The sequence below is a fragment of the Amblyomma americanum genome, chromosome 1 (assembly GCF_052857255.1).
Source record: "Amblyomma americanum isolate KBUSLIRL-KWMA chromosome 1, ASM5285725v1, whole genome shotgun sequence".
Lineage (NCBI taxonomy): Eukaryota > Metazoa > Arthropoda > Arachnida > Ixodida > Ixodidae > Amblyomma > Amblyomma americanum.
In genome coordinates, this window is record NC_135497.1 from 308,789,058 (window position 1) to 308,805,050 (window position 15,993).

General features: G+C 45.4%; 2 protein-coding genes across 2 annotated transcripts in view; one reads left to right on the top strand and one right to left on the bottom strand.

Annotated features, from left to right (window-relative positions):
* Nucleotides 1–15,993, top strand: part of LOC144120006 (uncharacterized) — a 40,730-nt gene that overhangs the window by 4,802 nt on the left and 19,935 nt on the right. Inside the window, exon 3 of the mRNA XM_077652496.1 lies at nucleotides 12,555–12,609. Coding sequence (XP_077508622.1) covers nucleotides 12,555–12,609 — 55 coding nt within the window. The remainder of the gene's footprint in view (nucleotides 1–12,554; nucleotides 12,610–15,993) is intronic.
* Nucleotides 6,975–7,475, bottom strand: LOC144116452 (uncharacterized). Its single transcript, XM_077651183.1, has one exon. It carries the CDS (start codon nucleotides 7,473–7,475, stop codon nucleotides 6,975–6,977), a length of 501 nt encoding a protein of 166 aa, XP_077507309.1.

Sequence of the window (15,993 nt, forward strand, 5' to 3'; positions counted from 1 at the left end):
TTGAGTAATTCAGGCCTCACTTAGGTAAATTGCTCCAAACTGAAACTTTTGTTTTATTGTGCTCTGAGCATTATTTCTTGATGAGGCTCAGAAATTCAACTTGGCTGAGCTTGAGATCTAGAAAAATGTTTAGTTGTATTTAAGAGTAAGGCACTCCATGAAATATGTATCTACGTACAGTGCCTTGTTGCATTTCGCACGCATAAAACGCATGTCTGCCGTCCACTTTGGGCACATGATGATTGGCGCACACGCACCTTTGCTACATGCGGCTCTCTTCAGCAGAGGTTCGGACACTCTCTAAATCAGCAGAGGAATGATACCCCACGAGCGTCAGTAATAAATAAAGGGCAGCGCCAATAAAGATTGAAGTCAGTTTTCACCAGCATCTGTAAGAAAATGGCATGAAGATAAAAATCATCTTTCGCCTGCCTTCGTTACTATCGCATGAAGAAATAGAAACCACGACAGTGCATCAGCGCAAACCACTGGACTCATGAAAGATCGAAATCTGTTCTTTCTCCACTAAATTAGAGAGAGAACTTGTTCACTCCAGTAAGCTTGTATATTCATTAGGGCATGAAAGTTCAAACACAAGGTCGGAACCGTTCCGATATGGCAAAAATGCTGGGGCACAGAAATTGGTCATGGTTTATGAATGGAAAAACCAACGAAGGGTTAAGGCAGTTCTGATTTTGTTCTATTACCCTAGAAAGGCAATTTATCAGTGCCGAATTAGTTTTTTAAAGTATATAGCCCCTGTAACGATCACTGTTGAGTTGTGCAGTGGTGCTCCAGCTGCGCCATTTGTGCCATTCTGATATATTTACATTTTGATGTCCCAGTCTGTTCCAAAAGTGGCAGATTGGTCATTATTGCACTTTAGCTGCGCCAAAAAGAAGACGCAGTGACGGAAAAATTGGAAAATTGAAAATTGGTTGCTGGGGAGAGGAAATGACGCAGTATCTGTCTCACATCTCGGAGGACACCTGAACCGCGCTGTAAATTAAGGAAATAAAGGAAAGAGGTGCCGTAGTGGAGGGCTCTGGAATAATTTCTGCCACCTGGGGATCTTTAACATGCACTGGCATCGCACAGCACAGGGGCACCTTTGCGTTTTGCCTCCATCGAAGCGATGGCCGCATTTCGAAGGAGGCGAAACGCAAAGATGCCCGTTTGCTGTGCGATGTCAGTGCACGTTAAAGATCCCCAGGTGCAGGAAAGCAATTATTTTTGGAACCATTCAGGCATTCAGTTGGCAACCTACTAAACGTTTCTGCAGTTGACAACCTAGGGCGCTGGTGGGCTAACTCGTGGTGGAATATAGCAGCCAGTTTATTTGCGCATATGAAAGAAGGAAAGCATGCGAGCCAACTCTTCCGATTTTTTCGTAAAATGTATAAGTTTTTACCCGCCTTACTAGTTTACGAATCTAGCTTAAAATGTTTCGGCAAATACATTTTATTTGCAATTTAAAATTCTGCAAAAAAAAACACCGATGCCGGTGGTAACCTTGCACCATCAAGAGAGAGGGAGATGTACACTCTGTGAAATTAGGAGCAGCAGCTGGAACATTTCACAGTAAACAATCGTTAATTCAAGCCAACTAAATAAATGTTTATTCCGGCTCCTCAACCCGGGGTAATTCAGATAACCTTGACTGCCGCGACAGTCCCGCCAAATGTCTAAGACTATGGCGTCGGGAGCTCGTTTATTCGGACGCCCAGGAGCTGGCATCAGTCAATTCGAACGGCTCCCAAAGTGGTGCCGTATCAAGCTATGGCATGCTGAACTAACCGATGCCCAGATATTTGTCCCCAAGCCTGAACTGCATCTCACATTGCTTATCAGTGCCCCTTCGACATGCATGTGGCTGCAGGTGTTTTGAATATCAGCAGGCCTCCAGCGGTAGGCCGATAGTCTCGCTGCATAGTTTCGTTTTCGGAGCTTCGTCGCCAGCCTGAAGCGGCGGCGGCTATCGACTGCGTTTATCGGTCAGCCGGCCAAGCTACTCGCGGTGTAGAACAATGATTGCGTTGTTACAGCCATTTTTTTGTTTGTTTATTTATCGAAAACGTCCTAATTGTCACTGCGGCAAGGCTCTAAAACAAATGCGCGCTGCCCTTGATTCAGTCTGCGTGATACTTGCGTTCTTTCAGCGCACCGAAATTCCGCGCTCGTCAAGTGCTGTTCGCTGTTTCTGCGTGTCTTCACGTGCGACGCCACATGTGAAAAAGGTTCAGCGCTATCGCGTCTTGTACTGACCGCAACATTAAAAAAATTGTGTGCTGGCTTCGCTGCAACTCCCCCACCTCATGGCGAAGGTGTTACGAATTAAAAGCCTGGAGGTTGGAAGGTATGGGAAAGAACTCAGGAGAGACTGTACATCACAATTTTTTGAAGCGAGCTCCCCCTGCTCCCTTCCTACTTTGCCGCCATCTCATCGCACTTGCAGCGGGCATTGTAGCAGACAACGATGCTGCGCCTATAAAAACTATTGGATGCGCCAATAGTTGTTGAAAAAGCGCGTGACTTACAGCACACTTTATGGCGTAAAGCTCTGATAGCGAGGGCCTCTCCGCAGTCTTCCTTCCTCTATGTTCCCGCATCATATTGGTTGCATAAAAAGGTTGCATCATGTCTCAACCCTGAACAGGGCTGAAGAAGTATATTCTGAGTTGAAGGACAAAACCTTAGAGCAGGTCCAACGAGGTCATGCTTTATTGGAACATGGGAATTTCGTCGTTGCGGATACACTTCGCCAGCTTGGTGAATTTGTAAAAAAATCTAAGAACCGTTGGGATACTAAAACCAACATAAAAAAAAGTTTCAGTGAACGCGTTCTTCGGACGTTTAGTCAAGCACGTTTGGCAGAACTTGTGTGAGAGACAGTGTCGGCATTAATAAAATGATTTGTCACAGTTTTTTATGAACTACTATCTTGTTTCTTTTCTTCCTAGCTTCACATGGCTGAACCTTACCTCGTTAGGAACAAAATCTTTTTTTTAATCCTTTATTCCGTCACGCTGCTCCCAGGTTGATTCAGGTTTATAGTTCGGATACAAAGGTGCTCCAAAATGGATAGTTTTCTGCTCCAGAAATTTTTCAAAAACTTGAAATGGCTGCACCAGCAATGGTTGTGTATTTGTTTGTACATGTGCACATTACGCACTTATCTGCTTCAAATACCGTATTTACTGGAATGTAACGCGAGTTTTTTTACCGAAAGTAGAAAGGAAATGTCACCCCCAGCGTTACAATCGATTACTAGGTCTAAAGATGCTATGAAGAGCACCAAACACACACTTAAAATCATTTCAAGTGTCAAACGTGAGCGTTGATCGTACTAGTCATTCGAAATCACGCACTTCAACTCGCCGTTCAACCAGTACGCGAACCAGAAGTCATAACTTCTAGGACAAAGCGGCTACCTCATCGCAATCGCAAAAAAATGACGCCGGTGAGAACAAGCCAATAAGAGTCGACGCCAGCTTGAGTCACAGGATGGATGGAAGGAAGGTAGGAGCGTTCCCTTTGAAACGGGGCAGTGGTTATTGCCACTATGCTCAGTTTTTTTCCTTTATTTTTGTTTACTATGCTGTAAGTTGTTAATACAATTCGCCGTTTTCTTTAAAAAAAGTGTTCCTACACTTTAAAGCTTATGTCACCGCTCTGCTTTTGTGCCACCAATCCTCCAATCGCTTTTTGCTAATTACCACCGCAGATTTATTTACATGGCTATTGTTATCTCTAAACCGTAAGGCCTCAGGAAGAGTGACTGTGCCTGCATCGACATCGGGATGGATACCATCGCATTTTAGGATGAGGTGTTTTATTGTTTCTTCAGATTTACCACACACAGCACATGTGTCATCATCTTCGTTAAATTTTTTTCTGTATCTGCGCGTTCTAAGACACCCTGACCTAGCTTCAAAGAGGAGGGCACTGCCTCTTGAGTTATCATAAAACGTTTCCCTCCTGATCTGCCTTTTCCAGCATCGATATAGTTCTACACTATGCATCTTTTCGATTGAATCTATCCAATTTTTACGTTCGACGTTTTTAATCTCTCGTTTAATGCTCTTTCTTTCTCCTTCCTCATCTCTTGCAAACTTACTGGCCAGCTTTCCAGTTAGTTTCGGCCACTGTGTGTCAAAGCTCTTTCTGTACAGGTATTTATATACCTTAGCTGCCCGCCTGTTATCATCCAATTTCCTCAGGTGTTCTTCGTATAATACTTTACTCTGAGCTTGCCGTGCTTCGACGGTGCCCAGCCCATATCCCCCGGTACTGTCTCGTTTGTGGTTTTCCCGTGGGCACCTAGTGCTAATTTTCCGACAGTTCTCTGATTTACTTCTAATCGCGACTGAGCTGCAGCCCTTAAGCATAGAACCGCATTCCCGAAAGTAAGCCCCGGCACCATTATTCCTTTCCGAATACCTCTGAGGACTTCATACCTGTTGTACCCCCACAATGCCCTATGTTTCATTATCCCGACATCTCTTCGCCCTTTTGCTATGAGAGACTGTTCGTGCTTTTCCGTCTACATATGCCCGTTGTTTACCCATACCCCGAGGTATTTGTATTCGGCCACTCGGGGTATTTCATGGCCTTGTATTGTAAGCTCCTGATCAGCTGTACTAGAAAACCATCACACCTGGCTTAGTTGCGCTAAAACTGAAACCTAGATTGTCTCCTTCGTCTCCACAGCAATTCACCAAAGTTTGCAAATCTTCCTGGCTATCTGTTAAAAGTACAATATCGTCCGCATACATTAAACCCGGTAGACGTTGCTCAACAACTTTTCCGCCTAATGTGTATGACAGATCATAACCTAGATTGCTTCCTTGTAGCCTTCTTTCCATACTTATCATATAAAGCATGAACAGCAGCGGTGCTAGAGGACAACCTTGCCTTAATCCTTTCTGTATCGGGAGAGTTGTTGTACTCTTATTTCCTTCCCATGTTATTTCAACTTCATTCTCTCGATATATTTCCTGTAGAAAATTAATTGCCTCATGACTGACACCTTCACCTTTTAATATGTTCCACAGAAGTTCCCAGTTCACGTTGTTGTATGCACCGCTTATGTCCAAGAAGGCTAAATACAGAGGTCTGTTTTCCGCCTTAGCTATTTCTATGCACTGGGTAAGCACGAACAGGCAATCATCTAAGCGCCTACTACTTCTGAACCCGTTCTGATGTTCTCCGAGTACTCTATTACTTTATACCCATGACTGCATTTTTATTTTCACCGCCTGCATCGCCAGCCTGTATGTAACTGATGTTATCGTAATCGGTCAGAAGGATTTTATGTCCGTCTTATTGCCTTTTCCTTTATAAATCAAATTAATTTTAGTCTGTTTCCAGCTGTGCGAATTTGCTGATTTGTTATGACTGCCTCCAATACTTTTATCAGCGTTACCTTGCCTCTTGGGCCAGGTTCATTGATTAGCTTGATTGCAATTTCGTCGATCCCTACTGACGTAAATCTTGAAATATTTGCTTCCGCCTTTTGCCAGTTAAGATGCGTCAGTTCCACGCTGTTTTCTATTGTGCATTCCTGTGTTGCTCCCTCATTTGTGGTGATTACTCTATCGTCTTTCCTAAATGACTCAGCTATAACTGATGAAATGTAGTTCAAAGCGTCATCTCCCTCTAAACATTGTCATTCGGCATCGTGAATCTGTTCCTGCTTTCTGTGATTTGCTTTGGCCAGCCAGCTAATATGGTTCCACAATTTTCTTGGCCCCCTTTAGTTGCATCGCGAACTTCAGCCAGCCAGCGATCAGAGGACTGCTTTATTTTAGCCTGGACGAGGACGTGCACTGCTGTTTCTTTTGTCGATAAGATTTCCATTTTCGGCTTATTTCCTCTTCAGATAACTGCCCGCTCTTTGCTTCTCTTTGTTCCCGTGATGCCAAGCGTCGTTGTTCGGTGGCCTCCCTAATTTCGTTATTCCACCAACTTCGTGGCTTCTTCTTTCCGCTCCAGCGATTTACTCCTTTTACTTGTTTTATTTTTGTACTAATGGGGAGTTCAAACTTAATATAATCCCAATTTTCCATGCTATGTGTCTCTATTGCTTCCTCTAAGCACGCAGCTATTTGCGCTATTTATTCGTCATTTAATTTTCCGCGCTCTGTTTGACTCCCCTTCATTTCCCTTTTGAGCAGGTCTCCAAACTGTAGACTAATACGCTTATGATCACTACCGAGGCTGTACTTCCATCTTCGTCTATTTCCATCATTGCGAGCTTGCTATACATCCCCTGCGAGGTTAAGCAGTAGTCAATGGTCGTTTGCCTGTTACGGGATTCCCACGTGATTTGTCCCTCACACTTAGTTTCTCTATTTACAATAACTAGCTTGTGTCGCTCACAGAAGTCTAGCATCATCTTCCCGTTATAATCTGTGTATCCATCCAGATCCTTGATGTGGCCATTCATGTCCCCAACAGAATAATATTGGCGCCTTCTCCAAACTCCTTTATATCGTCATTGAGACATTTAACTAGATCCGTGTTCTCTTGCCTGCATTATTCCCCTGTCTCTAAATAAACCACTCCTAGCCATGTCCTTTTACCGGCAATTGCACCCGATACCCAAACATGTTCTTTGCAAGTTGACTTTATTCTTTGCCAATTTGTTCCTTGATGTATCAGCATACCTACTCCTCCTCCCTTCCTCTCCGTTGTTGTTCTGTTGCCCCCTTCCCAGACGTAGCCATCAATATATGGCGGGTCTTCTAGATCCCTGAGGTGTGTCTCGCATAGCGCGTATACACCTACTTCTTCGTCCTTCAACTGCTGTTCTAGCTCTAACCACTTCGCCCTCTTTCTACCGCCTTGCATGTATATGTACCTGATCCTAGTGTTAAATTTCTTTTTTGTAGTTTTCTTCCTGGACCTCCTAGTGGCCATTTTATTGGCGTCAGCCTTCAGTGTTACACTTTCTACTTTGCTTCTACATACCCCTATGTCTTGAGCCGCAGTGGGCCCCCTAAAAAAGCTACTGCCCGGCCTGCCAGGCGCCACCCGATCTCGGCTCCTAGCCTTCTAATAAAGTGGATGCCATCTCGTGTAAAGCATCCGCCAAAGCCTGCTCTATGCACTTCCCTGTTTATGTCTGCCACTTCAAAGTCTTTCTTCTGGCTTAACTTCCATATCTCCCGATTAACAACCACAACGTCCTTGGCAATTTCTTCGTTCCGTCCTTGCACTTCCGGCACTGTGCACACCATGATCTGGACTTGCTGTGCTATCGCCCTTAAATCGTCAACTCCCTCCGCTAATCTTTCCGCTACTTTTTCGGCTTCACCATTCAAGACATCATTTAGTCCCGCAGCTATCACTACCAAGTTGCGCTCTTCAACATTCTTAGAAAGTTCGTTTTTTGTTTCGCTCAGTACTGCGTCCATTTTACTGCCTGGGAAAGCCCCGACTGCTACACGCTTATCACCCTTTTCACGCTCCATTATAGTTCTTTTGCAGCTACTCATAGTTGAGGGACCACCAGGATAAGTACTTGGGTACTCGCTTCCTCCATCATAACTTCCGGTTTATTATGCCGCCTCTTATCTGTGGCTGCGACCTCATTCCTGGAAGTTATCTTGTTCCCCTTCTCTCCATCTCCAACAGACTTCCCAGCTGCCACGTGTGCGTAGCGGTTCCTGTCTGAACCCGCCTGACCTAACTCCTTATCGCTGTCCATGCCAGCGCAGGCCTCATCCACGTGGCTGGCGCTGGAATGTCCGCTAATGTCACTTCGCTTGGCTGTGTCAGCCATATTTGCGCTCAACAACTCACTAAGCTGCTCTTGGATTTTGCGTTTCTCTGCACTCTCCACCTGCAGATCTTTTTCTAGGACATCCATACGTAGCGCTAGGCTGGTGTTTGCTTCGTCAGCCCTGTCCAGGCGTGCACCTAATATGCAGTATTTGCACATAAAATTTGCGCGTTCGGCTTCCTCTACAGATTCGAACCGCGTTTCTTTAAGATTCACCAACGTCTCACACTCCTTGCATTTAACTTTCAGTTGCTTGACCATCTTAGCAGCACTGTATTATTCCTACCACAAAATTCTAGAGAAGAAAAAACCACTTGCAACCACGTGCTCAAATAAAATTCTGCCTACCGCTAAAGGCAATCACCTATAAAGGAATACTAACTACCTGTCTTCTACTAACTAAAGGAATACTAACTACCTGGCTCACAAGTGAGCTCTGCAGATCTATAGCTGTCAGCCGGAAAAGGCCCGGCCGTTAGGTCACTGACCTGCTCTTTCGCAAGAACTTCACCTAACTAGCCCAGATCTAAAGCTAGCCTAAATCTAAGCTCTCAAAATATTAAACGAAATAACTCATCGATTTGTCGTAGTCACGCACTCTCGCAGTCGTCCGTCCGTCAGGTCGCGGTCACCACGCGTAATCCGAAGAGCACCGAGACAAGCGTGCGCACCTCACGGTTGTCAACTGCCACTGGATGGATGGATGGAAGGTAGGAGCGTCCCCTTTGAAACGGGGCAGTGTTTGTTGTTACTATGCTCAGTTATTTTCCTTTATTTTTGTTTACTCTGCTGTAAGTTGTTAATACAACTCGCCATTTACTTTTAAAAAAAAACGTCTTCCTACATTTTAAAACTAATGTCACCTCTCTGCTTTTGTGCCACCAATCCTCCAATCGCTTTTTGCTAATTTCCCCCGCAGATTTATTTACATGGCTATTGTTATCTCTGAACCCTAAGGCCTCAGGAAGAGTGACTGTGCCTGCATTGACGTCGGGATGGATACCATCGCATTTTAAAAGGAGGTGTTCTATTGTTTCTACAGATTTACCACACACAGCACATGTGTCATCATCTTCGTTAAATTTTTTTCTGTAGCGGCGCGTTCTAAGACACCCTGACCTAGATTCAAAGAGGAGGGCACTGCCTCTTGAGTTATCATAAAACGTTTCCTTCCTGATCTGCCTTTTCCAGCATCGATATAGTTCTACACTAAGGAAATTTTTCATTGAATCTATCCAATTTTTACCTTCGACGTTTTTAACCTTTCGTTTAATGCTCTTTCTTTCTCCTTCCTCATCTCTTGCAAACTTACTGGCCAGCTTTCCAGTTCGTTTCCGCCACTGTGTGTCAAAGCTCTTTCTGTAAAGGTATTTATATACCTTAGCTGCCCGCCTGTTATCATCCAATTTCCTCAGGCGTTCTTCGTATAGTACTTTACTCTGAGCTTCCCGTGCTTCGAACGTTGCCCAGCCCATATCCCCCTGTACTGTCTCGTTTGTGGTTTTCCCGTGGGCACCTGGTGCTAATCTCCCGACAGTTCTCTGATTTACTTCTAATCGCGACTGAACTTGAGCCCTTAAGCATTGAATCGCATTCCCGAAAGTAAGCCCCGGTACCACTGGCGCGGTGAAAGGGCGCCGCCTCTTGACGAATGCTCGCAACCTGTAGCAAGTTTGTGTGGCCTCTGTGACCGCAAAAGGGAACAGCCATCTCGGAGGCAGCGAGCGCTCGTAATCTCCGCCAAGACGCCAGCAAAGGAGCAAGCGATCCCTTCGCCATCTGTCTGTTTTTCCTTGCAACTGATGCAAAAATGTGGCCACGTGACTTACAAGCAGCAGGGCATGGAGCAGCGCGCTTTGTTCGCTCTTTCTCGTGTTTAGTGCCAGTGCGTACAGTTTTGCGTTCCGTGCTTCGAGTCTTAGGCCTATCCCCATCAAATGGTCGAGTTGTCTTCAAGCGGAATGGCGTGCTCATGCGCTCAGTATACAGTTGGTTTCAAGCGCAACGCTATTCTGCTTGCTGAGAAAGTGGGAAATTCAGCGGCTGCAAGTTGTCTGGATGGCAACGAATCGACGATCAGGGGATGGAGGAAACATCGCGAGGAATTGTTTAACTGCAACAGCCTGCGAAAAGGCTTTCGGGGACCGAAGAAAGGCCGCTTTCCGGAGTTGGAGCGTCGCCTTGCAGAGTTCATTAGTGAGCAATGTTCCCGCCTACCTGGAGTAAGCATTGAAATGCTTCAGTGCAAAGTACAGGAGCTTGAGCGGTACACGGGTTTAACCCAGAACCAGTTTAAGGCATCACGAGGCTGGGTGCAGTAGTTTATGCGAAGGGCCGGGTTCTGCCTTCGACGCACGACTTCTAATTGCCAGAAGCTGCCCGGAGACTTCGAATCAAAACTTCGAGAGTTCCAGCACTACGTCATCGATCTTCGTCACTCTACCAACATGCCACTTGGACATATCGGCAATGTCGACCAGACCCCCAGGTATCTGGACATGCCTATGTCCAGAACTGTGCACAGGTCTGGTGAGCATGAAGTTCGCCTTATCGCCTTAGAAGCACAGACAGCGAAAAAATCGGGTTACCGTTATGCTGGCATGTTTGGCTGAAGGCCGCAAGCTCCCTCTATTCATCATTTTTGGCCGGAAGACGATCCCGAAGGAAACTTTCCCGAAAGACGTTATCGTGCGCTTTAACGAAAAAGGTTGGATGGACTCGAACCTTGTCATGGATTGGTTTCAGAGCGTGTGGGACCGAAGGCCAGGCGCATTGCTGCACCCGGAAACAATATTGGTTCTGGACTCTTTCCGGATTCACCTGACACCCGGCGTCAAACAAAAGCTACAGCGTGACCGAACGCATCTCGTTGTTATTCCGGGTGGCATGACCTCCATTCTCCAGCCTCTGGAGGTTTGCATTAATAAGCCCTTAGAGGATCGCTTGCGACAATTACACTGGGAGTGTACTGAAAGCGAATCAACAACAACGCCTGCAGGTGTGCTGAAATGCCCAAGCGCGTCTACCGTTGCCCACTGGGTTTCAGCAGCCTGGTACGGGCTGCCTCATGATTTTGGCTACCGCGCATTTAAGAAATGCTCAATTTCAAATGCTCTAGACGGAAGCGAGGACGACCTGCTGTGGGAGGCAGCTAGTGAGAGAGAAGGGTCAAGCTGTGATGATGACAGTGACGGCGACAACTGCCGTGAGGATGAGGGTGTATAGGAATGCCTGTTTGGCTTGTATTTCAATAAAGTTTTTTTGACCCTCAGAACTGTGCGATGTCGGTTCCTCGCATCACATTCGGGTTTTTTCGGTTCTTCTGTCGCACGCTCAAAGCCTACCCTCGGGTTACAATCGTAATTTTTTTCCCCTTTTCACACTCGAAAAGTCGACCCTCGCGTTACAATCGTGGTCGCGTTACATTCGAGTAAATACCGTATTATTGCATCGTAGATTTCAACTTCTTGTCTGAATACCAGATGTAAAGTGGCTTGCTTTCATCACTTTGACAGTTTTGTGTAGAGTTACCAGCATTTTGCAAGCGTAAAAGTTACTTTCTCCTTCAATCTTGCTCTCCTATTGAGACTCGTGCAGTAAAACCTCGTTAATTCGACTAGATAATTGGGGCCTTTGCTGGGGTCTTGCCCAGCCATGCCAGTCCATGGCTTCGGATGCTCGCTTATTCGGATGGTACTAGGGTCGCACCGTTTAGTTCGGACGGGCTTCCAAAGAGACAGCGTGTGGAGACATGACCCGCTCTAACTGATCATCCAAATATCCACCCTAGGGCCTGGGTTACATGGTCCATTATTCCCTGTGTACCTTTGACGTGCATGCAATGGCTGGCGGGACCATGATCGGCAGGCACCGATCACTACTCCGAGGAAGGCGGTTTGTTTTTGATAGCTTTGCCACTGACTCGCAATGGCAGTGGCTATTGGTCACTTACAGGCCACTCTGCGTGCGTGCCAAGCCCAGCTGCACGCCTTTTAGAATGCTGTGTTGCTTGTTACTCTCAAAACGATTTTTTGTTTTGGAAAGCCTCTTCACACGCGATGCCACATGATAATAGCCGCCGCAGTGACCCAGTGGTTATGGCGCTCATCTGCTGACCCGAAAAACAGGATTGATCTCGGCCTCGGCGGTCGAATTTCGATGGCAGCGAAATTGTAGAGGCACGTATACTGTTTCATGACAGTGTGCACCCCAGGTGTTCTGGATTTCTGGAGCCCTTGACTACAGAGTCTCTCATAGCCCGAGTCGCTTTGGGATGTTAAACTCCCTATAAACCAAACCAAGGCACATGAGAAGAGCCTGTACAGAGACTGCGTTGCACTGTGAAAGAGGCCGCGGAGAGCATTATTATAGAGCAGTTCAACCTCCGACACTCCTGTTAGTATGTGCACATTAAAGCGTTTGATGGAACAGTAAAAAATCGTCATTGCTGTGCACTTTGTCTCAAAAGCGGGTGATCTTCGCACAGTTAGTTACTAAATAAATTTGCTCTCATGCAGATGAATTTTATTAGTTTTTTGGGGGCCGTTTGATGATTCAACCTTTGCATATTTAAGATGATTGTTTTGCTGCATTCAAGTCGGTATCAGTGTGGTTCTACTGTAGTTCATGCTGCACAATTTGTGTTTATATATTTGGCATAATTGAATGTTTTGATACAATTTGTGAGGTGTTCTTAGTCATGTTTGCCTCTTTGTTGTGGTGCGTGATATTGGGGGACTTCATTTGGCTTCGCAACAATGGCTTGCAGGTCCTGGTCTGGAGAGATGCAGGCGCTGCCCGCTTTCAGTTCGACCTGGTAAAACGTGAGTGCAGTTGGGGCACATTACAACTCTCGTCACATCACGGTGATGCCACAAGGCTTTTTGTATGCACATTTGTTAGGCGAGGCTAAACAGCCATCATCTTGTGACGTCACTGTGATGTCATGAGTTCGAATTCATAGGCGGAAAAAAAAGCTGCATTTTTAACACGTTTACTGTGGCAGTGATATTCATAGCCCGAATCCCTGTGATTATTGCCACCTCTGCGCACCCCATAAATTTTCTTGGGCACGGCATGACCAACCAGTGAGGCACTGGTGAAACCAGTTTGAGCTGCCACTGGATAGGAATCGGGACCTGGCATGTGTGCTTTTCGCAGGCTCTTCGAAACTTGCTGAACTATCCCACCATTTTGTTGCGTGATTTGGTACTCGTGGCCACACATATTGCATGCACGACGTGATCCACTGGTGATCAATTCCTCAGTGAACATGTTAACTTCTCTCGCCAGTAAAATGTGTTTCACTGCTGAACAAATGCTGATGTAGCCACAGAAAGGTGCACAGTCAATTTTTAAAAAGAACGAAAATTAGGCAGAGCTGTTTTGTGTGCTCTTTGGGGACTGCCTGTGACATTATTCTGTCAGGCACTGCAAATCAGATACAGTCAAATTTATTTCACAAACCATATCAAATTAGAGGTTTTTAAAAATACTTTTCGCACATGTTTGCAGTTCGATCCCTGTTTTTCTCCTTAACTGAAGCTCCAAGCCGTAAGCATCAGCTTAAGTGACCGGCACTGCACATCACATATCGGAGTAGCGGTGGAGCAGTGACTGGTGTGCCTGTACACAGTGCGAATTCGACATATCATCTCGAGGAAAGACGATAGAATACGTGAGACGCAGAGGCCTTCATTTCATGCTATGAAAGTTTGGCAGACTCCCTCAACGCCCACAGTGTTGCCGCTGTTGCATGCTAATTACACTAATCTGCTTTGGGGACATGGAAAGCTTGGCGTTGATACTGCACGCGGAAAGACACTCTCGCTGTTTTTCTTGGTATCAGTATCTAACGCATTTAAGCGACATCAAACTCGCATGCTGCCACGCAATTTTCCAATGATTCCTCACATGAGAACTTCTTTAAATGATGCCGAGAACAAAAACCAGCATTCAGGAGACATCACTTGCTGCGCAGTTCAGTGACTAGGAGGAGATTCTTTTTCGCGACAAGGGTGGTTGACATGGTTGACGTGGTCATGGCACGGTGGAAATCCATGCTTATCTTCGTATCTCTCTTATCTATGTTGTAATTATTTGCGCGAATTTCTTTAAATGGAAGGGGCATTTGAAAGACACCTCTTATACACTTTTGTTTGTTAACCGCTATCCACTTTTCATGTACTATGGCCTTGTTCCTCGCATTACATTGTTGTTCTTTCAGTTATTTTCCTTTACGCACACGCAAAGTCAGACCTTATGTTACAATCGTGGTCACATTACATTTGGGTAAATAAGTGCAGTAGAACCTCAGTTATAAGACTTTCAGGGGATCGCGCGAAACCATCCTGTAATCGAACATCTCGCACAAGTGACGCAGTTGCATAATAAACACATCCGCTACTCCGGCTTTCGAAAATTAGTTGTTTTCCCTGTACTTTATAAAAGCGACCATTTTCATTCTGCAAGTATTGATTCTAAGGCCGTGCGCAGCCAGGATTTTCGGCGCTGAAGGGGTGGCTTTAGAAGAGGTGCGCCCGCAAGCTCCCGTCCCTGCACATGAACTCATTATTTTCATGCACTGAAAACGTCAAATAAAAGTTAGACTTCATTATTAATGGCTCCTTTATTGCAAAAGAAATGACATTCATTAAACAAGAGTTAGTTAGATTGTACTTGATTTTAGGTTATTTTTATAATATGAGTGCCTAAGGCCCATAAAATCATGTGCTAACACACAGGCACATGCAGGAATTGAAGTGCAAAATTCAAAACTGCTGTCATCTGTTATTGCAGCAGTACGACCACACAAATTTCACTGCTTTCCGTTAGTGCTAGCTTCTGCAGGACTATCTTTTTACAGGTCTCCTGCATCTCTGGCAGCTTGTACTTTGGCCTTGTATGAGAAGAGTGTTAATTGAAGTATGCTAGCAATTCATGTATATATGCGTGCAGAAATTACAATTATTTACATTTTTGCTCACTGTATCACATAAGCAATACCGGATATTACAGGGTTAAGTAGGCATCACGTGTACATTGAGAACTATTTGGATGATGCGGCAGAAATATGGCTGCTACAATCCAATGAAGACATTCTGCAGCGCGCTGTATAGCCATGCCAGTGACATCTCTTTGTCTAGAACCGCGGTCACTTGGTGACATCAGGAAGCAGTGTCTGTACTAGGAATTCACATCATAAAGGGAGAGAAAAAAAAGATGTTCACCTGCAATATGAATGCGCTGGGGGCGCTTCCTGCAGCAATGCGCGGCCTATACCGGGTGACAACGCACGCCGCTCGTTCCTGGCTTGCTTGGTGTCGCTAGACCTAAGGTGTTCTGCATTGAAGTCGCAGTGGAAAAGCGTTTTTGAACTAGTCGCTGATTATCATACAAATTTATGATCTTCTTACCACCTCTATGATAACTTCATGCCGATACGAATATGAAGTTGATTTCCCTAACGCCTTTGTCAGCAAAGTGCACGGAAAAACTGGCCAGGAGAGCTGCCTCACGCCGATGGCCATGGGTTGCACGTGCAGAGTCCGAGCCACTGGCAGAGCCATCATTACAAGCCGTCGTGTGTTATCAATCGCATCATTGCATTCACATCACCGTCTTGATTCCGATCCGGAACCAATATTGGTTAACATCAAATATGCCAATAAAGTGCTCCGCCAGCGTGCCTCCTTCCAGACTGTTCCGCTGACCATCGTATGAAGTGGGAGTGCATATTTTGCAGTTGTATAATTGAGGCATTTAATGCATTATCTGTCTGAGAAATTCGCCGGCCCCGTACTAATTAGTCTTAAATGCGGGTCACTGCATAAATGACACACATAATCGGGGCTCCACTGTAGTTAGGTTTCAGTCTCCGTACTGTTGCACACATGAGATGATATTTCCCAACTCTTGAGGGTCCCTCCAGACTGTCGCTTGCTTCTTTTCTGTCATGACATATTGATTTTTTTATTCATTTCATGGAGGTATAAAGTAATCATTGAAAGGCACGGATTTACACATTAGTGATCTTTTGACCAAGACGATAAGGATATCAGACGCATGCTTTGTGAGAAAAATCGCTCTACAAACACAGGGCACAAAGCATTGAGTGTAAATGGACTCTTACACCCCGCCTCATATGTGGCCAAATATTGATGGAGGAACAATGCAAGGCATTTGCGCACTGAACTCTGGTTCTATGT

Coding starts and splice junctions, on each gene's coding strand:
- LOC144116452 (XM_077651183.1), bottom strand. CDS start 7,475: ATGGAGCGTGAAAAGGGTGATAAGCGTGTAGCAGTCGGGGCTTTCCCA.